At 64.3% G+C, this 22,877-nt stretch overlaps 2 protein-coding genes across 8 annotated transcripts; one reads left to right on the top strand and one right to left on the bottom strand.

The window, feature by feature from the left end:
* Positions 1 to 1,979: 1,979 nt before the first annotated feature.
* SLC6A8 (solute carrier family 6 member 8) lies at positions 1,980 to 11,081 on the bottom strand. The gene is made up of 13 exons (XM_032330734.1): positions 10,745 to 11,081; positions 8,948 to 9,079; positions 7,738 to 7,987; positions 7,081 to 7,213; positions 5,874 to 6,008; positions 5,683 to 5,786; positions 5,481 to 5,605; positions 4,811 to 4,923; positions 4,564 to 4,701; positions 4,380 to 4,482; positions 4,181 to 4,281; positions 3,922 to 4,092; positions 1,980 to 3,496 (listed from the first exon to the last, which is right to left on the bottom strand). Exons 1-13 carry the CDS (start codon positions 11,004 to 11,006, stop codon positions 3,356 to 3,358), a joined length of 1,908 nt encoding a protein of 635 aa, XP_032186625.1. The 5' UTR covers positions 11,007 to 11,081; the 3' UTR covers positions 1,980 to 3,355.
* Positions 11,082 to 18,499: 7,418 nt separating this feature from the next.
* PNCK (pregnancy up-regulated nonubiquitous CaM kinase) lies at positions 18,500 to 22,383 on the top strand. 7 transcript variants are annotated; one of them, XM_032330737.1, is made up of 12 exons: positions 18,500 to 18,584; positions 19,276 to 19,345; positions 19,516 to 19,647; positions 19,964 to 20,038; positions 20,129 to 20,267; positions 20,400 to 20,523; positions 20,711 to 20,786; positions 20,884 to 20,996; positions 21,085 to 21,163; positions 21,261 to 21,348; positions 21,502 to 21,646; positions 22,005 to 22,383. In XM_032330737.1, exons 2-11 carry the CDS (start codon positions 19,278 to 19,280, stop codon positions 21,637 to 21,639), a joined length of 1,032 nt encoding a protein of 343 aa, XP_032186628.1. In that variant the 5' UTR covers positions 18,500 to 18,584; positions 19,276 to 19,277; the 3' UTR covers positions 21,640 to 21,646; positions 22,005 to 22,383. The 7 variants fall into 7 exon arrangements, with proteins under 7 accessions (XP_032186628.1, XP_032186627.1, XP_032186631.1 ...); XM_032330736.1 differs by having other exon boundaries at positions 18,514 to 18,584; positions 19,214 to 19,345; XM_032330740.1 differs by lacking the exon at positions 18,500 to 18,584 and adding an exon at positions 18,609 to 18,627.
* Positions 22,384 to 22,877: the final 494 nt, after the last annotated feature.

Raw genomic sequence — 22,877 nt, 5'->3', positions numbered from 1 at the left:
CAGGTGGCTTGGAGGCTATTTGGCAAGAGGTCCCAAGGACCCGAGCCAAGGCGTGGCGGTAGCCGGGGGAGTGGAGGTGGTAAGGAGTTGTTGTGCGCCCAGGGTGCCGGAGCAGAGTGGGCCTCCGGGGTGGAGGGGTGACCCTTGGCAGCAGACTCCATTCTGTGGGCGCAGAGGCAGGGACTCTCGCTGGAGGAGTTGACAGGGCGGGGCACGGTGCGAGGGGCCCAGGACCTGGCCCGCGTGTCCTGCCAGGAGAGGTGCCTCCACGTGCCCGCGCAGGCCTGGCTTGCACTGCAGTTGGGCCTGCTCAGACAGTGCTCCTTTCTGAGTTCTGTGGGGACCTGCCCCCTGTCCTGGTTAGTGGTGACCCTCAGAGCATGGCCCACTCTTGGCTGGTTGAGGGCTAATGCCCCTCCTCCTCAGGAAGGGGGCTGTGCCTTGATAGAGTGCAGGGACTGGCCTGGGAGGGACTGCAGGGGGCAGCAAGCCAGGACTCCTCCCCCCCCCCCCCCCCCCCCCCCCGCCGCGCCCCGCCCCAGGCTGGCATCCAGAGCACCGGGCTCCCACTTCTTGACCCACTGTCCCGCTCTCTGGATGCGGCCAGTCTGTGTGCCCCCCAGAAGCAGCCTTCTGCAGTGTCTGTGTCTGCTTTGAGGCTCTGCCACATTGTAGCAGGGCTCAGAGTTTCCTTTTCTGTAAAGCTTTTATTTATTTAATTTCTGCACCCAACGTGGGGCTTGAACTCACGAGAGCCAGATCAAGTCACACGTTCTTCCAGCTGAGCCCGCCAGGTTCCCCATTTCTTTCCTCTTTAACAAAGACCACATGGATAGGCCACGTTGTTACCCAATTCCTCAGTCAGTGAACGCTTGGGTTGCGCCTACCTTTTTTCTCTTAATGCCACCCAGTCACACTCTGGCACGCACCCCTGCACCGGAACCTCTCCTGTGTAGGTCTCCAGGAAGCTCATGGCCAAGTGCGGCGAGCCTTCTGGGGCCTCCTATCCCTTGACCGGCAGGCAGCAGCCCCCGTGGAGCCCCTCGCTCCCTCCTCCCTGACCTCCCCCTGCCCCGGTGCGCGCGTTCGTGCGGCCCTTGCGGCCCTTCCCGAACCGGGAGGTCACCCTGCACCTGCCCTTTCGGGGTCCCTCCCGGTCCTCTGGCCGCTCCCTCTCTCCTCTCAGAGTCCCAGAGCCCCAGGGCTTGCTGTGTGGGCCGCTTGTCCCTCTGTCTCCCTCTACACGGGCTCTGGGCCGCCCCGGTGAGCTCATGCAGGCTCTGGACGTTCAGAGCCATGTTCATGGCTGGGACCTGTTTTTTCCAATCCAGACTCTTTCTGGAACTGCAGACACCTTGTCCACCCTGTTGCCTACACATTTCCGGCGAGGTGATCTCTCTGGTACAGCAGGCCTTCAATCAGCTGCCACACACCCACTTCACACCCTGTCTGCCGCCCTTCCTGGTGCCCAGGAGCTCAGGGTCCCTGACTCCTCTCTGAAACTCACATCCCAGCCATGCACAGGTCATGGGCTCCACCTTGCAAACAGGTCCCTAATCTGAAGATTCACTTGGGCCCTACGTGGCCGGCGCCTCAGTCCCACTGCTGCCTGCCTCCCCTGGTCCTGCTGCAGCCTTCTTGCTGGCTGTCTCCATCTCCTGCTCACCTGCCGTGTGGCTTGTGCCTCGGAGTTTACCTGTTCTCTGCAGCATTTGGGCACCCTTCAGGAGTTTCAGCACCCATGACTTCCCACCCACCTGCCCTGCTGTCTCGCTCCTCTCCCCCCGAGTACCGGGTGCGTGGGGAAAAGGCTCTGCCGGCTCCGGGACCTGCTCCGCTCCCAGGTCCTGGAACAGTGCCGGGCGCAGGGATCCTCCGAACAAACGCCCGAGGAAGCAGCTCGAGGTGGGCATGCCTCCCGCCTCCCCCCGCCCCCGGCCCAACCCCTCACGACAAGCAGTGGCAGCTCGGGAGCCAGCTTTGGAAAATGACATGTTTTTATTGCTATGTTTGCAGTGGCTTTTTAGCACAGTAAGAATGTCCCCGCTGGACCCCCGCCCTCACCCAGGCCCACCTCTCCGACCCACGTCGGGGCGGCGTCGGGGAAGCCCTTCTAGGGTCCGCTCCGCCGTCTCGGGATCGGACGCGACACACGTGGGTTAATTAAAGCTGCTAATGGAAGACTTGAGACGCGGGAGGTGCATCCGCTTTAAGCTTGCAGGTGGGAGCCGCGCCTGGGCGCAGGCCTTCCCCGGCTGGTGCCCACCTCAGATCCCTGCAGTCGTGCCCAGCCCGGGCCGAGGGGGGGCAGGGCGTGGGCGAGCCTGAGCGCGCCAGGAGAGGGGGCCCCAGGTCCCCCGGGGGTCACGACGCCGCACCTCACCCTGCCGGCTTGCGGGCAGAGGGGGTGGGGGGATGCTCCTGCACGGCCCCCACCCCCGGCCTTGCACTCTGTCCACCCCGGTCTGGGGCCCGGGACTGCACGTGCACACCCACACGACAGACTCGCACGCTCAACAGCTGGAAGCTTTTGCCTACGAAAATTAGATTTATAAATTCACACTCCTTGGCTGGGGCAGAGGACTCAGAGGGTGCTCAGGGGGACGGGGAGTGGCAGGGAGTCGGGACGTGGGGCTATTTTCTCTTTAGAAATATACAAGCAGGAATCTCTTTCCTCAAGTTTTTATAAAATGTGCAAAATACAAGCCTCGTCTGCCCACAGGCACAGTTTACACCTGGTAGTGACCTTGGCTAAGAGATCGAGGTTCACCCTACATACTCACGCACACATGCATTCGTACACAAGCTCACACAACTGATATTGGTGGCAACTGGCGCAGGAACCGGACGGTCCCGTTGCTGGCTGGCTCTCTAAGCTTCTAGAAGAGGGACGGGGAGAGGGGTGGGGCCCAGCTGAAGTAGCCGCCTTGGCTCTCCCGCCCTGGTGCCCCAGCTGCCACTGCCACCTCTGGGGTGGACGGGCCGCCCGAGGGAGCGTCGGGCAGAGCCCGGAGGGGCAGGCGTGCTGGGGCAGGGTGGGGGGGACACAGCTGCAGCGGGCATGGGGCGGGGGCGCGGTGGGCAGGGCCTGGGAAGCAGCGTGCGTACCAGCTCCGTTGGGGGGTGGTGGGGGGGAGGCATCTATTTTTGGTGGGTTGTGGTATTTTTGGCATTTTATTAAAAATGGAAAAAGTTATTTTAGTTAGCACTCGTGGTGCTTCCTCCCACCCCCCCCCCCGGCAGACCCCAAAAGTGTCAGGGAAAGGCAAGCCCCCCCCGGGAGGGGTGGGGGGGCTAAAGCAGGGGCTGCTATGGCTACAAGAGGGTGAGCTGGTGACGGGAGCCAGGGCGCCTGTCACATGACGCTCTCCACCACCACCACCTTGCTGCTCTCGGACACTGGGGTCAGGGTGGTCAGGCCCCTGACATCCGAGTCCTGAGCTCTATACTCCAAGTGGTGGAGGCCCCACACAGGCTGCGTCAGGTGCTGCCAGCGCTGCAGGGGAGAGGGACACGTTGTTGAGTCCCTGGGCGATGGCCCGGGGAGGGGAGGGGAGGGGAGGGTGGGGGAGAGTGGGGGAGGTGCCCATGCTAGCCCTCGGCCTCTGTCCCCTTCCCACCAGCGGCCACTGGTAGGGGACCAAGGGGACCCTCCTCCCGTGGGTACTGACCACACGCCCCACTCTCTGTACCAGGGAAAGGGGTGAGGCGAAGGGACAGACCCGTCTTCCCCCCACAGGACCCTCAGGCCCCGGAGGGTCTGCCTGCCTTCCTCCACCCCCTGCCCTGAGCTGGCCCCGCAGACTCCCAGCGCCGGTCCGTCCCAGCGGGCGGGAGAACGCGCTTGGGCCAGGGACGGAATGCCCTGAGCGGGTGTGAGGCAGGGAGTGGAGTCAAGGGGAGGCGGGCCGGGCGACTGACCTCAGCCATGGTCCCCTTGGCTCTGAGGAGGCAGCCCAGGAGGTGGAGGGGCACACACAGCATGGAGGAGAGCGCGAAGCCCCAGCCCATGGCCTCGCCCCACCACGGGTACACATAGGTGTTGTTGTAGACCAGCGGCTTGTAGTACACCACGTTGAAGGTGAAGATGCCCTGCGGGTGAGAACCCCGAACCCCGGGCTCTCAGCCGCCGGAGGGCCCTCGGCGTCCCTCCCCCTGCCCAGCCTCCCCTGGCCCTTACCATGCAGACCAGTGGGGTGAAGAAGGACCAGCACCATTTCATCCAGGGGCAAGGTCGGTACCCGATCATGCAGGCCACGTCGTCCATGAACCTGTCTGCTCCTGGGGCGGGTGGGGCACGAGGGCTGGAGCTAGAGACCCCACCTCCCCTGCAGGCCACGCCCCCTCCCCCGCCCCCCCCGCCCCCCCCGCAGACCTACCGTACACCCAGGCGACCACCACGCACTCCCAAAAGGCCTGCCAGAGCAGGGTCGTGCCGCTGGCCGAGTAGTAGTCAAACAGCTGGAAGACATACATCCCGCCCTGGGGACAGAGCCGGGTCAGGGGAAGCGGCCGCTGGATGGAAGCTGGGGGTGGGGGAGCCCTTGCCCCACCCCCACTCACATCGGTCACCATGGAGAGGTCGATGACAAAGCAGAGGGCACAGCAGAGGGCCACAGAGATTTCCCTTTGGAAACGGAAGTAGTAGGAGGCCGGGAGGAGGTCGAGCAGGCCAGTGACGAAGCCTTCCACACCTACAAACTGTGGCCAGGCGCTGAGGCCACGCCCCTCCCCCCTCCCTGCCGGCCAGCTCCCCTCCCCCGGTGCCCACCCATCGCCCCCCCCCCCAGTTCTGTCACCCCTGGCAAACCTGGCTGTCCAGGCCGAGCAGCAGCAGCATGAAGAAAAACAGGGCAGCCCAGAGCGGGGCCACAGGCATCAGCGTGACGGCCCGGGGGTAGGCGATGAAGGCCAGGCCTGGCCCTGAAGGGGAAGGGGCAGGGTTCAGATCACGGTCATCGGTCGGTCGTCGGTCACCGTCGCTTGCCTTCCTCGTCCCCCCTTCCCAAAGGGGTGGAGAACGCCAGAGCATCTCCTGGCCAAGGGCCCTGCCCTGCCTCTCGGGTCAAGGTGCTGCCGGGTGCCACTTGAGCCCCTAAGGGTGGGTCGTCTGACTTGGCCTCCCCGCCTCTGATTCCGGCCGCTACTGCGGTCACAGGTCCGCGTGAAGCCCGGCAAGGCCCTCCTCTCCCTCTGCGCCCTCTGGCAGAGGGGAGGGGCGGTGGGCTTCCGTGGTCCCGTTGGGAAGGGGAGGGGCCTGCGCCAAGGCCCTGGGGCCGGGTGGACAGGAGCTCAAGGCTCCGCGGGGCCTGGCCCATGTGGCTCCCGCTGTGAGCCCACCTCCCTCTGGCCCAGAGGGACACAGCAAGTTTGGGGACCGTTTCTTCCGGCTCCCAGGATGTCCCCTGGCGCCTGTCTGCGAGCGCGGTGTGCCGGAAGGCCCAGGGGTCGGGGGGGGGGGGGGGGGGGGGGGGCTTTACCTGACTCCGCCACCTTGGAGATGTGCACGCCCTGCTCTGCGGCCATGAAGCCCAAGATGGAGAAGACCACGAAGCCAGCGAAGAAGCTGGTCCCGCTGTTGATGAGAGCCAGGATGATGGCGTCCCTGGGGGCAGAGAACGGTGGTCAGGCTGCCTGCTGCCCACGGGAGGGGTGGGGGGGCAGGGGCGGGGGGGCACCTACTTGTAACAGTTGTTGTTGAAACGGTTGTAGCTGCCCAGCGCCGTCAGGGCCCCCAGGCCGATGGCATAGGAGAAGAAAATCTGGGTCCCGGCATCTATCCACACCTGTGGGGGGGCCGGCCAAGGGAGGATGTGAGGGGCCCTGCGGCCCGGCGCACCCCCCCACCCCACTGCACCACACCTCACCCTCACCTGAGGGGACCCCAGCTTCGACCAGTCAGGCTTGAGATAGTAGATGATGCCGTCCAAGGCTCCGGGCAGCAGCACCCCACGCACCAGGAGCACGACGAGGACCACGTAGGGGAATGTTGCGGTGAAGTACACGATCTGGGGGGCCGGGCGGCTCAGAGGGGCCCTGCGGCACCCGCCTCCCCCTCGGGGCCCCCAGCTCGGCAGGATGGCCAAGCGGGCCACACTGCCCCTCGACGGCAGGCTGCTCCCAAGCCGGGGGGTGGGGGGAGGTGGGCCAGCAGCCCCCCTTCTGCTCCTCAAAGCCTCGGCTCCTCCCCGGGGAAGCTCTGCGCCCGGGCTGGAGCGGGAGCCTAGCTCCACGGCCGGCACAGGCCAGCGGCAGACGGAGGGGAGAGGCAGGGACCGGGAGAGCAGCCGGGGGGGGGGGGGCACATCTCGCGCCCCCCGGGCCCCGACAGCTCGTCACTCTGCAGAGAGGCCCAGTCTGGTAGTCGGGGCTAGACCCCGCCGGCCAGAGAGCGACACGGGCCCCCATGACTGCTGCCTCCCGTCCACGCTGAGCAGAGCAGGACAGGCGGGCGAGGGAGAGCTATAGCCTGGGAGCCCCCCGCCCCCACCCAGGGCCAGCACAAGGGAGTGAGGAACAGAGAGACAGCGGGGCAGGGGCAGTCGGCGATGTCCCAACACAGCAAGGGGCAGGGGCTGCCTGGGCTTCTCCCCACCTCAGGAGGAAGGGGGGCACTCCAGGCATGGGCGGGGGGGGGGGGTTGGAAGGGTGGGGAGGTCCATCCAGGCAGGGGTGGAGGAGTTCGGAGGTGGGAGCGGGGCCGATCCTGGCCTGGGCGGGGGAGTTTGGAGGGGCGGGGAGGACGGTCCAAGCATGGGTGGAGGAGTTTGGAGGTGGGGGGGCACGATCCAGGCCTGGGCGGGGGAGTTTGGAGGGGCGGGGAGGACAATCCTGGCATGGGCGGGGGAGTCTGGAGGGCAAGGAGGGCGGTCCAGGCACGGGCGGGAATGGAGCAGTCTGGACTCAAGGACCTGCTCCGCGCTCAGGCCGCGGCCCCGGCCCCTCCCGTCGCAGCGGCGGTCCCTGGAAGAGCCCGCCCTTCTCTCCCCTGTGGTCCCTGGCAGAGCCCGCCCTTCTCTCCCCCGTGGCCCACCGTGGCCCGGCCGTCACCTCCAGCCCTGCGGGGGCCTCCGGCCGTACCTTTCCCGTGGACTTGACCCCCTTCCAGACGCAGAAGTAGACCAGCACCCAGCAGGCCAGCAGACACAGGGTCACCTCCCAGTTGAGGGCCCCTGGCACCTCCAGGCCCCCGGAGAGCCGCAAGACTTTGTTCCTGGGGGAGGGAGAGCCCGTGAGCGCGGGGCCAGCAGAGGGTGAAGTGAGTGGGCGCTGCCCCAGGGGTGGCGTTCCCCGCCCGCCCTGCCGCCCTCCGGTCCAGGTGGGGCCCAGGTGGAGGGCCCCACCCAAGCCTGCGGCCTAGAGGCCTGGAGGTACTACCGTTTTTGAGTCTGAAGCCCCGGGGTCCCTGGCCAGAGGTGGGAGGGCTGGTAGCCGGGCCCCAGGGCACCCTCAGCCTGCAGCGGTGTGGTCCCCCCTCCCTGACTGGCAGGCACAATGGAGCTGATGCCTGGGACTGAGAAATGGTGAAGGAGCAAGGCTCATCCGTTCCAGCTCCTCTAGAGACTGAGCTGGGGACTCCCTGAAGACAGGCAGGCCTGGGGTGACCCCTGCTCTGCGTCCCTGGCGCTGCCCCCCGCCCCCCAAGAGGCGCAGACTCCGGCCCTGTGTGCCACCCAGAGACAGGGACCGCCCAGAGACAGGGACCGGTAGAGCCTGGCCCGGAGGCACCTGACTCACTCCCAGAACTCGATGACAGGGGACCGGCGGTCAGCAAGCTGGTCACATGTGAGGTTGGCCAGGCTGGCATTGGCACAGTCTTCATGGCGGAAGATCTCCACACAGTCGGGGGTGTTCCAGGTATGGCCGCAGGTGGCCCAGGGCAGCGTGGTGGTGAAGGACTTGACCAGGTAGTAGAAGCCCCAGGCCAGCACCATGATGTAGTAGGTGTTGCAGTAGAAGACGATGACCATGGAGGCGTAGCCCAGGCCTGGGAAGGAGAGGGGTTTCCGCGCGGGCTCTTTAGCCATTCCCCCCATCTACCCTCCCAGGCTCAGAGAAGGCTCCAGAGCACAGCTGAGAAGATCTGGTGGGAGGCTGGCGGGGAGTGGGAGGAAAGCAGATGCAGAGCGCACCCCCGCCGCTCCCTTGTGTGAGCGTCCGAGCCCGGGACACTCCCCAGTCTTCATCTGTCCCTGCTCCGGGCTTCACCGGCACCGCCCCTCCAGCCCTCCCCTCTTGCCCCAATCCAAGCACGACATCCCGCATACTCCCTAGCCTCACACACCTGTCCCCTTCTCTTGGGTCCCACTGCCACCATGGATGGTTGAAGGAGGGCCAAGCCTCCACCTGGGTCCCCAGTGGCCTCCAGTACTCAGCAGCTGGGGACTTTCTGGTGACCTGGGGCCACATGGGAGACAGTCCCCTCTCAGCAGGAAACCTTGGCCAATCCCTCCGCTTCTCTGAGCCCTGGCTTCCTTACGGTCCTCCTAGGGCCTGGAGAGACTGGGGGTACACTACCCACATGCAGAAGGAGCTCTCAAGTGACCTTTGCCAGTGCTTCTTCTCTTCAAACCCTGAACTCCATGGCTCCCAGCCAACCTCCTGAGGCTGGCCCTCTGGCCTTCGGGGAACAGGCGCTGGGCGGTGTCTTGTGCTGTCACCTCTCACACCCTCCACTCAGCCCCTGGAGTCCTGCTGGGCCTGCGTGTCCTGGCCTCAGTGGAGAGGCCAACCCCCGACTCCAGTCTGCATCTGCCCAAGGTCACTGAGTGGTCTGCAGGCCCTCCAGCTTTCCCCTCATGACTTGGGGGACACCAGTGGGACAGGTGCCAAGGTAGGACAGTATTTTTCAAGATGGTGGCCTGGTGCCAAGGTAGGACAGTATTTTTCAAGATGGTGGCAGCTTTGCCCTTCTAGGGGGAGGGGTGACCAGCCTGCGGCTGCTCACCTTTGAACAGGGGGCAGATGTTCCAGACGTTGATGCTGCCGGCCTTCATGAACTGGCCCAGCGAGATCTCCAAGAAGAAAATGGGGATTCCTCCAACCAGAGCGATCAGGACATAAGGGATAAGGAATACACCTGCGGGAGGGAAGCACAGGGTGGGCGCTCGCACAGGGGAGCCCAGCAGCCCCTGGTTGGCCCCTGGGGAGGTCAAGGTGGGGCCGACTCTGGGCCCCACCCTGGCTCCATCATAACTTCCCACTGGGTGAATCAGTGCAGGGGTGGCCACTGACTCAGAGGTGTGAGGTGAACAGCCTTGAGAAGGGGGCTGGAGTTGTCGGGAGGGCTGTGGTGGTCCCTGGGTCCTTAGAGCTCCGTTTCTTGGGTTGGGGGGCCCTATACCCACAAGGGTTCTGGGCCCACAGTCACCAGGGGTGACCTAACAGGCATGGAGGACACATACCCCGTCGTGTCGCACTTCCCCGTTTGCTAGGCAGCACAGGGAAGAACGGAGCATTCATGTGCTTGTGCGCGCGCGCGCGCCGTGGCTGGCACTCAGGCCTGGGGGCCTGTCTGGCTTGGGCAAGGACAGGGAGCCCCAAGCTTTCTCTGCACCCCAGCACCCACCAGCTGCCTGCAAGTGTGAAGGTCTGCAGAAGAGGGTGTGGGACAGTCCTTTACCAGGGGGTGCAGGGGGTGTCTGGAGAGGTCAGTGATCAAGGACAGGGGAGAGGAAGTGCAGTACAACAAGCTCTGGTGAGCCTGGCCCTGGAGGTGGCCGGCATGGCAGGGCCAAGAGACCGCAGGCCAGAGGTGAGGGGTCAGGGGAGCAGGGCAGCGGCAGCCCCTGTCTCCTCCTGTTTCCCCCCTCCAGGCCCACTGCCATTGCCCCTGCCCAGCTTTGCAGTGCTCCGAAGTCGGGTCTGGCTGCAGCTTGCCTGGCTCCTGGTCCCAGCATCCTTGTTGTGTGTGACCTTGGGCCAAGGCCTTCGCTCTGGGCCTCAGTTTCCCACCCATCATCCAGTCACTAGGGCTTCCTCCCAACCTCAGTGGTGCTCTGCAGTCACAGGACACAAGGGTGCCTATCGCTGTTGCTAGGCTGGGGCTGGGGCCGGGGCATGGGGCGTGCGCGCAGTGTGTCCAGCGGCGGCGCCGGGCGGCCCAGGCCGCAGACTACCCAAGCCTGGCTCAGGCACCCAGTGTTCCAGGCCCAGGCTGGAGGGGAGGGGAGGGGAGGGGAGGGGAGGGGAGGGCAGGGCAGGGGAGGGGAGGAGGGGGGAGGGGAGGGGAGGGGAGAGGAGGGGAGGGGAGGGGAAGGGAGGGGAAAGGAGAGGGCAGGGGGAGGGACAGAGTAGCCCATTGTGTGTGTGTGTGTTCGTGTGCGCACACGTGGGGGCCCCGCACAATGTGCCACTTGTGTGCCTGACCAGCGGGGGCAGCCTGAGCTCCTCACCTCTGGGAGCCACCCTGGGGGGCAGGCTTCGCCTTCCCACCTCAGTGACCAATGGCTCTGGGGCCCCTGCACCCGGAGTCTGGGGGGAGGCCGTGCTGGGGCTTCAGCGGCAGGCTCGCTGGCCCCCTCCCCCCACACACTGCCAGGCACATGACCGGCTAGGGGGGTGGAGACCGCCAGCCCGGGCCACCCGGCGGCAGCGTCGAGCGAGGGGCGGCCTCCGGCACCTAGTACCCCGGACTTCGGCCCTGCGCCCCAGTGGGGCTGGCCGCCGGCCGGGCGGGGGGTGGGGTGGGTGGTGGTCGGGGGTCCCGGTCTGGACAGAGCGGGGACGGGGCTGGGGCGCTCACCTCCGCCGTTCTTGTAGCACAGGTAGGGGAAGCGCCACACGTTGCCCAGGCCCACGGCGAAGCCCACGCACGACATGATGAAGTCCATCTGGCGCGTCCAGGTCTCACGCGGTGGCACGGCCAGGCGGCCGCCAGGAGCCCCCAGGCCCGCGGGGCCGTCGCTCTTGGCCGGGGCCCCGTCGGGCCCGGGCGCGATCAGGGGGCCCTTCTTCTCGTCGCCGGACACGCTGTAGATTCCGTTCTCGGCGCTCTTCTTCGCCATGGCCCCGGCGGGCCGCACGGCCGGGCCGGGGGGCGCGGCGGCTCGCGGGGGCGGGCGGACGGGCGGCGGGGGGGGGGCGCCGGTGGCGCGAGGGGGGGCCCCGAAGGCGCGGGCCCGCCGGGGGCCGGGGGGCGGCCGGGCCGGGGGTCGGGGAGGCGGGGCGGCGCGGTCAGAAGCAGTCCACGAAGCACTTGAAAGTGAGCCTGAAGAATCTCATGTGTGTCGGGGGCCCGGGGGCGCGCGGGCGGCGGCGGGGCCCGGCCGGGCGGCGGCGGCGGCGGCTCCCGAGACTCCTGCCCGCGGCTCGGGCGGCGGCGGCGGCTCGCCGGGCCCGAGATTCAATCTAGCGGGGCGCGGGCGGCATCGGGCGCCCACGGTCTCCAAGCGGCGGCCGGAGCAGGGGCCTGCGGCCCGCGCCCCCCGCCCCGGCCCGGCTCGCCCGCCGCTCCGGCGGCGGTGGCGGTGGCGGCGGCGGCGGCGGTGGTGGCGGCGACGGCGGCGACGACGACAACGACGAAGGCGACGGCGGCGACGGACTGCCCGGGCGCGCTCGCCCCTCCTTCCCGGCGGCGGCGGCTCTAGCCGCTCTCAGGGCCCCAGCGGGCTCGGCGACTCGCCGCCGCTCTCCGACAGTCCCTCTCTGCCCCGGCCCGCTCGGCGGCTGCTTAAGAACCGACTCCAGGGTGATGTCACTGTCGCCCCACCCCCACGACCAGGCTGCTCCCCCTCCCCCTCGTCCCGCCCTCCGCGTCACTCCGCCCACCTCCTCCTTCCCTCCTCCCGAGGAGAAGACGCCACTCCGGCGGGAAGCGGAATGGCTGCTACCTGGGGCGCCGGCGGGTACCACCTCCCCAGGGACCGCGCCGCGCCTGACCGCAGCTTCACCTAGGCCTGGCCGCCGCCCAGACCGCCCCTGCTGACCTACCCTTCATGGTTCTAGCAAAGCCACTGCCCTGGCTGCCCTCCAGCCAGCGTCGGCCCCCAGCCTCTTCTTCTCTGTCCTTCGAGTCCCTGCCGTCTCCCTGAGCCTTCTCCTGACTCCCAGCGAGGTCCTGGGCCAGTGTTGGGTACCAAGGCCTACAGCTTCCCGGCTCCCTGCGCCAAAGGGGCAGGGACTGCGCTCAGCTGGCAGGCAAAGGAGAGGCTGAACCTCCAGGTGTGCTGGGGGAGGGGAATTTTGCCAGAAGCACCCCGGCCTGCCTCCTCCTGGCTTTCCACGAAGGAACCCTGGAAGCTGGAGGTCGGGGGCCCAGCCCTTGGGGTGACAGGTCTCAATGGATCTTCTTGGTGGCCAGAGACAAGCGTGCCTGGCAAAGCTACACTTGGTCCCCAAGGACGGGTGGTAGAGACCCTTGCTGGCTCCAGCCTCCTGCCACACTAGCAGGAGATACTGGCACCAACAGGGGAAGGCTGCCCCCTGGTGCCGGTCGGGGGCACAGACCCTCCCCCTAAGGCCTCAGCAGGGAGGCCCCAGCTCCCCACCTGCAGAGTTTCTCTCCCCAGGGCCAGTCCCGCCTCCCTAGCACTGGTGTTCAGCAGCTTCCCCACCAGCAGCGCGGGAGAGCCAAGAGTAGCCTTGGCATGGGGAAGGAAGGGGTCACTGTCCTGGTGTGGATGTGAAGTGAGCCCCCAACCCCCAACCGGTCCCAGACTTTGATCACCGGGCTGTTGTCCCCAGATGGCTCATCCCGTTAAGCTAAACCCTCAGCCATCCAGCGGCTTTAGGAAGAAAAGCAATTCTGGCTCGAGCCAGATTGAGCTTGCTGGGTGAGGGAGGGGCAGCATCTCCACCCCAGACTGTTAGAGGAGGCCCTGGGGGCCTTTGTGGGAGACCGGCGGGGTGGCTGGAGCTTAAGTTGTGTAGGGACGCAGGGGGCTTAGGGACCCTCAGGGCAGCAGGGCTGCACTGTTCCTCAGAAGACTCTAACTAGAGATTTCTCTGGCCCAGTCTCAGAGTGAAGCTGGTCTGGAGACAGAGAGGCCACAGAGAAGTACGTGACCCCTAGATGGCCAGGAGAAAGGGGGGGCACCTGGGGAGCAAGGACAAAGGGGAACCGCAGTAAGCCGCAGAGGGGAACCTCTGCACATCGCGAGGGAAGAGGAGCCCAGGAAGTAGGCTGAGGGTCTGGTCCCCCGTCGAGGCAGGGCGGGGCGGGGCGGATCGGGCGGAGGTCACACAGGGCCCTGAGGAGCGGGCAGGGGGGGAAGTGCGGACGTGGCCCGTGTCGGCGACGCTTTCGAGACTAAGATCTTGCTCGCCAAGGATAGCGGTGGGGGGAGAAGGCGGTGGCTGGAGGAGGACCTAGGCAGGCGGGGGCACTTTAGGGAAGTGGATTAATTGCAGGGAGCGCCGAGGGAGAAAAGGGCCTTCGGGAGCCAAGGGTGGGGACTCTTCTTTCCCCCGGGAGGGGAGGCAGGTTCAAAGGCCACTGGCAGAACTGTGAAGGAGCTGCCCCTTCAGGGAACCTACTGCTGCCTCTGTGGGGTCAGAGGCTGCTGCGACTGGGGGTGGCTGGGCTGGAGGCTGGGAATGGCCTGTGTGAGCTCCAGGACTCCTAGGACCGAGGCCCCCACCGCTCCAGGGGGGCCTTCACGAGTGTCTCTAGACACTTATAGGCCTCCATATCTGGTGGGTACAATAGGCCCCCAGACCAGACTTGGCAGGGCTGCACCTTCCCCCCTCCCCCACTCCAGTCTTCCTCCAGCAGGTAATGATGCCACCTGTCCCAGGAGGTGAGGCAGAGGTGGTGGTGGTGGGGGGGCATCCTCACCAGAGCCGTGCTGCCTCCCGCAGGCGGCCAAGGCGAGCTGGGCTTCTGCGTGGCCCGAAGTTCACGGACCCAGCTTCACCTCTGGCTGGGATGAATTGGCAGGAGGTGTCCAAAGTGGGAGCTGGGAGCCGGCACTCTGGCCTCTGGTGTGCTGACCCAAGCAGCCTCTGGCGGCGTCTGAGTTGATGAAGAGGGCCAGGGGCAGCTCCCAAGGAACGCTGACCACCAGAGGAGATCAAGAGCAGAGGCATCTTCGGCCCTCCGTGGGTTCTCCGGGCTTTGCAGACGTCCATCTTGCCACCCTCCCCTCCCCGGGATAAGTGGGGTGGTGAAGGCCAGGAGGCTGCCTGCCAGGGTCTGGTGTTCCCTGCCCCGGGAGGTCCCGGGGGGGTGGGGGGGGCCTTTCCCTAAGGCGGCTCCCACCCCCCCCCAGCAGAAGGCATGGAGGGCCCCCCCCAGAGCCAGGTTAGGCTGGGGTTGGACGAGGGGGAGGGGAGAAGGAGAGAGCTGGGGGGAGGGCAGGGAGGCCTGGGGGTTCCAGTTGGGGGTCAGACCCAGTGCCTGCAGTAAGTGGGGCTGCGGGGGTCTCCATGGCCCGGGTTGAGGGGGGGCGGCTGAGTGGGTACATGGAGGGGAGGACACACCACCCTGGGGTGGCCTGTTATCCCTGTTTCCCCTGGAGGACCTTGGCAGCTGGAGCTAGGGTGGGGGCCCAAGGAGCTTTGGCATTAGAATTAGCTCGGGACACCGTGAAGCGCTGTGTGCTTGCAACAGCTGGGGACAGGAGAGTGGCTTGAGGCCATCCCCAGGGCTGGGGACTGGAGGCTTGGGAGAGTCCCCAGCGCCCAGGAGGGGCAACCTGGCTGCTTCGATTCTGACCTCAGGGTGGCTGGCTGGGTCCTTCTTTCCAGCCATTCTCTTGGCTCCGGTGGAAGACCCTGCAGGCAAATCATCCCCAGACAGCAACCGAAACTATCCCCTCCGGCAGAGGGACTGCCCGGAGCCAGGGAGGCTCCGCTCAAAAGTGACTCCAAGGATATGATCCCCTTCACTGCCCACCGGTTCGTACCCACTCACCTTTGCCTCACATTTTCCTTACATAGACCTGGAAGTATTTTTGGCATTTTGGAAAGAGTCTTTGAGATGCTAGTCTGCTCTCTTCCTGGTGCTGGCCTCCCCAAAATAAACTGCTCTCCTTTTTCACCAACACCTGTTTCTCTGTCTTGGGGTTGGTGACCTCTGGGACTCCCGAGCCAGGTGCCCCTGCAGCCCGGGGCCCCGACCGCACACTCTGTTACAATAATCAACCGGTACTGCACCTTGTGATTAACCAAAGTCCATAGTCTTAAGTCGGGTTTCCTCGGCTTACCCCTAATGTCCTTTCCCATGACATCCTAGCCGGGCTGCGGGCTCTGAACGTGACTCACCACTGTCCACGTCAACCTCGGTCACCTGGCTGGAGTCACGTTTGGTCTTGGGTTATCTCCACTTTCAACTGAATCTCTGCCTTGGCAATCTATCCTTTTTGGAAGGAAATCACTGTGTGCAGCTCACACTTGAAGAGTAAATTATTTAGAATTTTCTGCACAGAGTTTGTTTCTCCCCCTCCCATTTATTTATTGGATCATTTATTTATAATAGCTGAAGTTTATTTTATTTATTTATTTTAAAGATTTTATTTATTCATTAGACAGAGAAAGATTACAAGTAGGCAGAGAGGCAGGCGGGGGTGGGAGGCAGAGAGGGGGGAAGCAGGCCCCCTGCTGAGCAGAGAGCCCAATGAGATGCGGGGCTGGATCCCAGGGCCCTGGGATCACGACCTGAGCTGAAGGCAGAGGCTTAACCCACTGAGCCACCCCGGCATCCCCAAATTTATTTTGTACTTTGGATTGCTACCCAGTACTGCTTTGTTATGTTGCTCAAATTGTCCCATCTTTGATAGCTGGGTGCTCTTCCCGTGGGCTCCTGTGTTCCTTTTTCATGCCCCCATCACTCTGTGTTTGAGAGCAAGAGAGAGAGCACGAGGAGCACACTTCCCTTCCTTACTTTCTGGCATTATAAACAGCTTCCGGCTCATCCTGCATATTTCGTGTCCCAGCGCTAGACTGAGCCATTTCTCCGAGGAGCCCTTTATAAAAGAAAGCTGTTAGAAACCATGGTCTTGGCTTTCCTGTGCTCATTGTTGCTGGTGTGTTATAGCTTCTAGGCTCTTTTTGCTGATGGAGCAAGGAAATTTATGTGTATCCTAACACATATCTATAAACATACCTATAGATTATGTCTACATATATAACAAATTGGTCAATGTAATATATAGTTAGATACAGTCTCTGCATCTCCAGTACACATTCCATATGCACATTTTGTATATATACAAGCATCTGTATATTAAGGTAAACATCATCAGTTCCAACGGATGTCTCCAGCTCTGACCCATCACCACGTGGATCATTCCAGCACCTCCCTCCTCTAGCATCATCTCACTCAAACAGTGGGAAAGTGGGTTCCCAGCATCTGCCTTCCATTTACTTAATTGTTTAATTCCAGTGTGCATGCAGAGTGGTTTCGGAATTGTTAACTCTTCCCCTTGCAGGGAACAACGTTGTCAACTAGAGTTGACAATTCCGAGACCACCCTGCGCGATCACCGGCCCTTTGCCCTGGCCCCCCTCAGTGGAATGCTGTCGTACACTTGCCATATGCCTAGATTGTTTGTGCCCAGTTGGCCTTCCTTCCTGAGATCCCCCAGTTTCCTAAAGGAGTATTTTTACATTTGCAGATGTTGGATGTCGGGCTCTGCTCTTCCTGCTGTTTGCTTCTGAGTTGTGACTTCTCCAGGGTCTCCCCCACTACAGCTCTGCGCACAGTAGCCTCACGGCCCTGAACGTCTCCTGGGCTTCCGGGGTCAGACATTACCCCCCTCTCTCAAGCCCCCGGCCACTGTCCATCTGATTACTCCATCTACAGTATTGCCTTTTCTGGAATGTTGTACAAAGGGCCTCACGCACCATGTAGCTGTTTTCAGAGTGACTGTATGTATTCAAGATCCGTTCTTTTCTTCTGGCTTCATAGCACTTCCACTGTCTGGATGGGCCACACGGTTTCGTTGTTGTTGTTGTTTTTAAGGTTTATTTATTTATTTATTTATTTATCTATCTATTTGAGAGAGAGAGAGAGAGAGAAAGGAGGGGCAAAAGGAGAGGGGGAGAGAGAATCTCAAGCAGACTCCCAACTGAGCAGGGGGCCCGAACCCAGGACCCTGAGATCATGACCCGAGTGGAAGGGAGATGCTTAATGACTGAGCCACCCAGACACCCCTTAAATTCCATTTCTTATGATTAGACAAGCAGGTAAGGTGGGGCTCCTGGAACCTTCTTGAGTGAACTGGGCGGATAACCGGGAAAGGTAGATGGGAACAGGAAGTGGAGGGACCCTCTCAGACTTGCCAGCTTTTGAACAGAGACACGTGGGGGCTGAGTTCTGGAAAGATGATTTTGAAAAACCTCTTCCTGTCCTGTGGATCCTCTTACAAAACCTTGCGTCCCACCAGGGCCCACAGACCCCTGCGGAGAGAGCTTCGGCAGGCTGTCCCTGGGCCCTGGGACTCTATGAAAGCCCTGCAGCACTGGCCCGAATGGATGTGCTCCTGTCAACAGCCAAGACACCTGTTCCCCTATCCCTGGCGGGCCTAGACCCCCTAAGAGGAGGGCCAGAACTGAGATGGGATCGGATGGGAAGAATCCCCTCATGGTTGGGATGAAGGGTTGAGTTCAGTCACCCCTCACGTGTTTCCCTAAGCTGGGTGGGAAGAGACAGTTTCTGGGAGTGGAGGTACTGATGGGGAAGACAAGGCAGAGAAGGTCGGTTTGCAATGACAGATCTTCTGTAGACGGGGCAGGCCCAGTGATGTATTAGAGACGGGGCTGAGTGGGCAGGGCAGGCCTATTTGAGGAGGTGAACCTGGAGCTGAGACTTGATAGAGTGAGGGAGCAAGCCAAGCAGATAGCTGAGTGAATAGCATTCCAGGCAGAGAGGCAGTGAGTGCAAAGGCTGTGGGGGTAGGTGCAAAGGCCCTGGGGCAGGTGCATGTGTGGTGTGTTTGAGGGCCAGTTAGGAAGCCGGTGTGGTTGGAGTTGGTCTGAGCTAGTTGCGCAATGGGGAAAGTGGGTGAAAAGGGGCCAGGGCAATGACAGGGAAGGCCACTGTAAGGACTTGTGCTTCAACTCCTGGTGGCATGGAGAGCTGCAGGAGGGTCTGGAGGCCGGGGGAAGTGGTCTCAATATAGGAAATGCTCTAGCTGCTCAGGGGGAAGAGACTGTGGGTAGGAGTGGGGAAGGATGGGGTTAGAGGCAGAAGGAGCCCAGTGGGGAGGCTGTTGCTGTCCTCCATTTGAGGGCTGATGGGGGAGCTCAGGCCAGGGTGATGGAAATGCCAGTAGCAGGGTTGGAGCTAGGGAAGAGACCTCAAGGCAGGCAGAGAGCCGTGTCAACAGGTGGGTGAGGAGACATCCGGGTGGAGCACACCGGTGGTGCAAAGGCCCTGGGGCCGGCCCAGTCAGGCCCCCTAGGGAACAGAGCCGGCAGGAACTGGCATGAATGAGTCGGAGGGGAGGCGGTGCCCGCCCGCCCTGGCGGATTGCCTTACAAGGCGCCCTGCAGCGCGGAGGCCGCGCTCGGCCATCGCCATCGCCTGCTCGGTCGCCGGCGGCCGGCGGGGGCGCGCGCGGAGGGGGCGGGTCCGGCGGGGCGCGGGCGGGGGGCTCGGCGCGGCGGCCACTGCGCGAGGCGACGCTGCGGTTTCGGCTCCAGGTCCGCACCCGGCGCTCCTCAGCGCGGACGCGCGCGGGCGGGGGTGCGTGGGATTCCGGGCCACGGTCGCCGCAGCCCCCGCGCGTCCCCGCGCACACCTGTCAAGCCCGGCGCGGCCCACGCAGCTCGGGACGTGGGAGGCCGAGGCTGCCGAATCCCTCCCGCCCCGAGGCGCCCAGGGCCAGGCTGCGCTTGGGCAGCCGCGTGGGTGGCCGTGGCGGTGGCAGGCGGCTGGGCACGGGGGTCGCAGGTGCATCTCAGGAGGGTTGGTGGCCTGAGTGGCGCGTGCCTGTGAGCGCCGGGCCGTGGGTGGCAGGGGGTATGGGGGGAGGTGTCTGTGGGCGCTGTGGATGGTGGTGGGCCTGGAGGGAATGGGGTGGGGGTGTTCAGAGCCTTCTGGAAGAAGGCCGATCGCGGCTGACTCGCTTGTGCGGAGGCAGAGGGGGTGTCTGGGTGCTGATCGCCGTCGGGGTGCCAGGGTGGGGGGCACCGGATGGTGGCCTCGTGTCTGGGAGGGGAGGAGTGTATGCGGTGGCCTTGCTGGGAGTCGCCCACCTGGGAGTGCGGACCTGGGCGGTGGGGGAGGGGAAAGATGTATCCGGGCTGGGGGTGGTTTCCGTGTTTCTCTGCGGGTAGCTGAGAGTGGCTTCGCCCAGGGGGCCTCCCTGCATCTCTCCCCGACCCCCCGCAGACATGCTGCTGCTCAAGAAACAGACAGAAGACATCAGCAGCGTCTATGAGATCCGGGAGAAGCTCGGCTCGTGAGTGTGTGTGTGTGTGTGTGTGTCAGCGAATGTGTGTCAATGGATGTGCTGTGTGTGTGTCAGTGACTGAGCGGGGGCCGTTGTGTGGCGTGGGACTGGGAGGACCTTCCCCACCCCTCCCCCTCCTTTCCTCCTCTTTGCCTCCCCCCTCCCCCTCTCCACCTCAGGGGCGCCTTCTCTGAGGTGATGCTGGCCCAGGAGCGGGGCTCCTCACACCTTGTTGCCCTCAAGTGCATCCCCAAGAAGGCCCTTCGAGGCAAGGAGGCCCTGGTGGAGAACGAGATCGCAGTGCTCCGCAGGTGTGAGCCAGAACCTGGCCGGCCTGCCGGTGGCTCAAGGCCAGCATCGAGGGGTGCGGGTGCGGGTGGGGCCGGCGGGCTGGGGAGAGCGCCCTGCCTTTTCGGCGGCCCCAGGAACACCTGGCCTGGGGCTCTGCCTTGCTGGACAGGACAGGGGTCGCCTGTGGTAAGGAAGGGGGGCAGAGGAGGGAGGAAGAGAAGAGACAGGAAGGCTTTCCCAGCGCAGGGGCTAGGGGCAGGACAAAGCCCTCCTGGACCCTGAGGGGCCCAGTGGGGGCCGTCGTGGCCCATCAGGGCCTGTCTCTTGCCATTGCAGGGTCAGCCACCCCAACATCGTGGCTCTGGAGGACGTCCACGAGAGCCCTTCCCACCTCTACCTGGCCATGGAGCTGTGAGGGCAGGGGCCGGCTGGGGTGGCCGGGGCTGGGTGGGGAGTGGGGGCCCGATGGCTCAGGAATCGTTGAGCCCGCACTCCCCGCAGGGTGACAGGGGGCGAGCTGTTTGACCGCATCATGGAGCGTGGCTCCTACACGGAGAAAGATGCCAGCCACTTGGTGGGCCAGGTCCTCGGGGCCGTCTCCTACCTGCACAGCCTGGGCATCGTGCATCGAGACCTCAAGGTGCCTGCCCTCTGGCTGCCGGCCGGGGCCTTGCCCAGCCTCCCTGTGCACCAAGGGTCTGGGGGACTGGACGGTGCCCCGCACCAGGGGCCGCACCAGGGCTGACCTGGTACTTTCTCTGGTGTGTCACAGCCTGAAAACCTCCTCTACGCCACGCCCTTTGAGGACTCCAAAATCATGGTCTCCGACTTCGGCCTCTCCAAAATCCAGGCTGGCAACATGCTGGGCACTGCCTGTGGGACCCCGGGATATGTGGGTCAGTGAGCGGGGCACTCTGAGGCTCGTGGGGGGACTGGGAGCGGTATGGGGCACCGCGGGGAGCCACGTACCGGGCCCAGGGGCGGTGTTGGGTCATTCCCAGGGTTAGGCAGGTCGAGCCCGGCAGCACTGAAGGCATGGCATGTGGGCGTGCGGGCACGCGTCCCTCTGTCTCTGACCCCCAGCCCCGGAGCTCTTGGAGCAGAAACCCTACGGGAAGGCTGTGGATGTGTGGGCCCTGGGTGTCATTTCCTACATCCTGTGAGTGACCCCTGGGAAGGCTCCTCTTCTGCCTGCCTGCTCTCTGCTGGGTTGTGGGGGGGGCTGGGCAGCCGGGTGATCCATGTGTGGGCGCCAGGCTGTGTGGGTACCCCCCCTTCTACGACGAGAGCGACCCTGAACTCTTCAGCCAGATCCTGAGGGCCAGCTACGAGTTTGACTCTCCCTTTTGGGATGACATCTCAGAATCAGGTGAACTTGAAGCTGGCCCTGAGCTCAGGGGTGGGGGTGGCGGAGGGGGTGTGGACGGGCCGGGCTGATCCGACCTCCCCCACTACAGCCAAAGACTTCATTCGGCACCTTCTGGAGCGGGATCCCCAGAAGAGGTTCACCTGCCAGCAGGCTTTACAGCATCTTTGGTGAGTGGGACCCGTGCCGACCTGTCCCGGGGCCAGAGGGACCACACCCTCAGAGCCTCCCCCACCCGCCCCCCGCTGACCCTTGGCCTCGCCCTAGGATCTCGGGGGATGCAGCCTTTGACAAGGACATCCTGGGCTCAGTCAGTGAGCAGATCCAGAAGAATTTTGCCCGGACCCACTGGAAGGTCAGTGTGGGGACGGGTCTGTGGACCCGGCTCGAGGCTGCCCCCCCATCCCCACCCCTCAGGGGGCTAGCCTGGGCTGCCAATGGCCTCTGTGGTCCTCAAATTCTTGGGGCCAGGGCCGGGGCGTGGCCTGACATCCCTCTGTCCCCACAGCGAGCGTTCAACGCCACCTCCTTCCTGCGCCACATCCGCAAGCTGGGCCAGAGCCCTGAGGGCGAGGAGGCGTCGGAGCGGAGGGTGGCCCGCCACAGCCACCCTGGCTTCCAGTCTGGCCAGCCCCCCAAGTGGTGATGCCCAGGTGTGCAAGTGTGGGCTCTGTACCTGCTGGGAGCTGACTCCTGAGTGAACTTGGAAGGGGGTGGGCTCCGTGTGCCCAAGAACGAAGCAGGGCAGACCCCACAGAGCAGAGGGGCCCGTGCAGACAGTGGAGGCAGAGGGGAAGGAGCCAACAGGAGGGAGATTAAGGAGGAGAAGCAGATGATAGAGGCCGGTGGGGGCTGGGGGCCGAGGGGGCCGTGAGGACCTACGAGGTGCTCGCTGCTGAGACCCAGTGGGCACTGTTGCTAAGAGCCTCGCCTGGGAGCAGGGGGTGTGGGGCAGGCTGGGCCCTCCTGACCATCTCCTTCCCCGTGCTTCTCTGTCCCCCTCCCCCCCAGGCAGACGCTGTGGCCAAGTGCGTTGACTTCTGGATCCCCTTCCCATGGGTGGCCCCTTCCAGACCGCTTTCCTCACCCCCAGGACCCCGGGCTGGCCTCTGCTGGAAAGTTCGAGATGTGTGGGTGTGGTGCACAGCACTGGGGCAGGAGTGGAACTCCCCTCTGCCCTCTGTGCCTAGGGGCTGATGGGTTGCGTGCACGGGGACACACGGGGATGCCCTCCACTGTCACCACCACACCCCCTCTCGGAGCCAAGGTGGCTTCCAGGGGCAGTTCCTCCCGCACGCTGCTCTGTGCTTTGCTGACTGTGGTGGTCCCGCTTTGTGTCGTGGCCCTCCAGCCCCCTCCAGTTTTCCCCGAATCAATAAAGACAGACAGAGCAATGGGCCACTAGTGAGCTGGAGGGAGGGGTAAGGGACCGGGACGGGGGATGCTTGTGGAGGGGATGATGTCACCTGTGGGAAGGAAGCCAAGGAGGCAGGCCCACTGCCCACAGGACCCCAGCACGTGACCTCACCCACAGCCACCTGAGTGTCGGTTCCCTCCCACCTTGGCATGCAACCTCCCAGGGGTTCAACATTTTCTAAAGTGCCAGCAGGAGGCGGCCTGGCCGGCCAGCCACCCTAGCAGTCAGCCCACCATGTGGCTCTGGCTCCTTGGGAGAAAATGGAGGCGGCTCAAGCCTTGTGGGCGGCCAAACTGGGATCTGAGGAGTGCCATCTCCGGTCCCCTGGGAATGGGCTGCAGGGCCGGGCTGGGAAGGGCTCACGGGGAAGTGGAGGCCCAGTGGAGCCCGGAGGGTGACCCGAGCCCTGGGCTGTCTCCTCCAAACTCTCCCTTCCTTCCCGCACCTTTCCATGGCCCTGGCCCAAC

This window comes from Mustela erminea, chromosome X (genome assembly GCF_009829155.1).
Source record: "Mustela erminea isolate mMusErm1 chromosome X, mMusErm1.Pri, whole genome shotgun sequence".
Lineage (NCBI taxonomy): Eukaryota > Metazoa > Chordata > Mammalia > Carnivora > Mustelidae > Mustela > Mustela erminea.
Note: the sequence above shows the minus strand (reverse complement) of the source record. Positions and strands in the feature narration are given on the sequence as shown.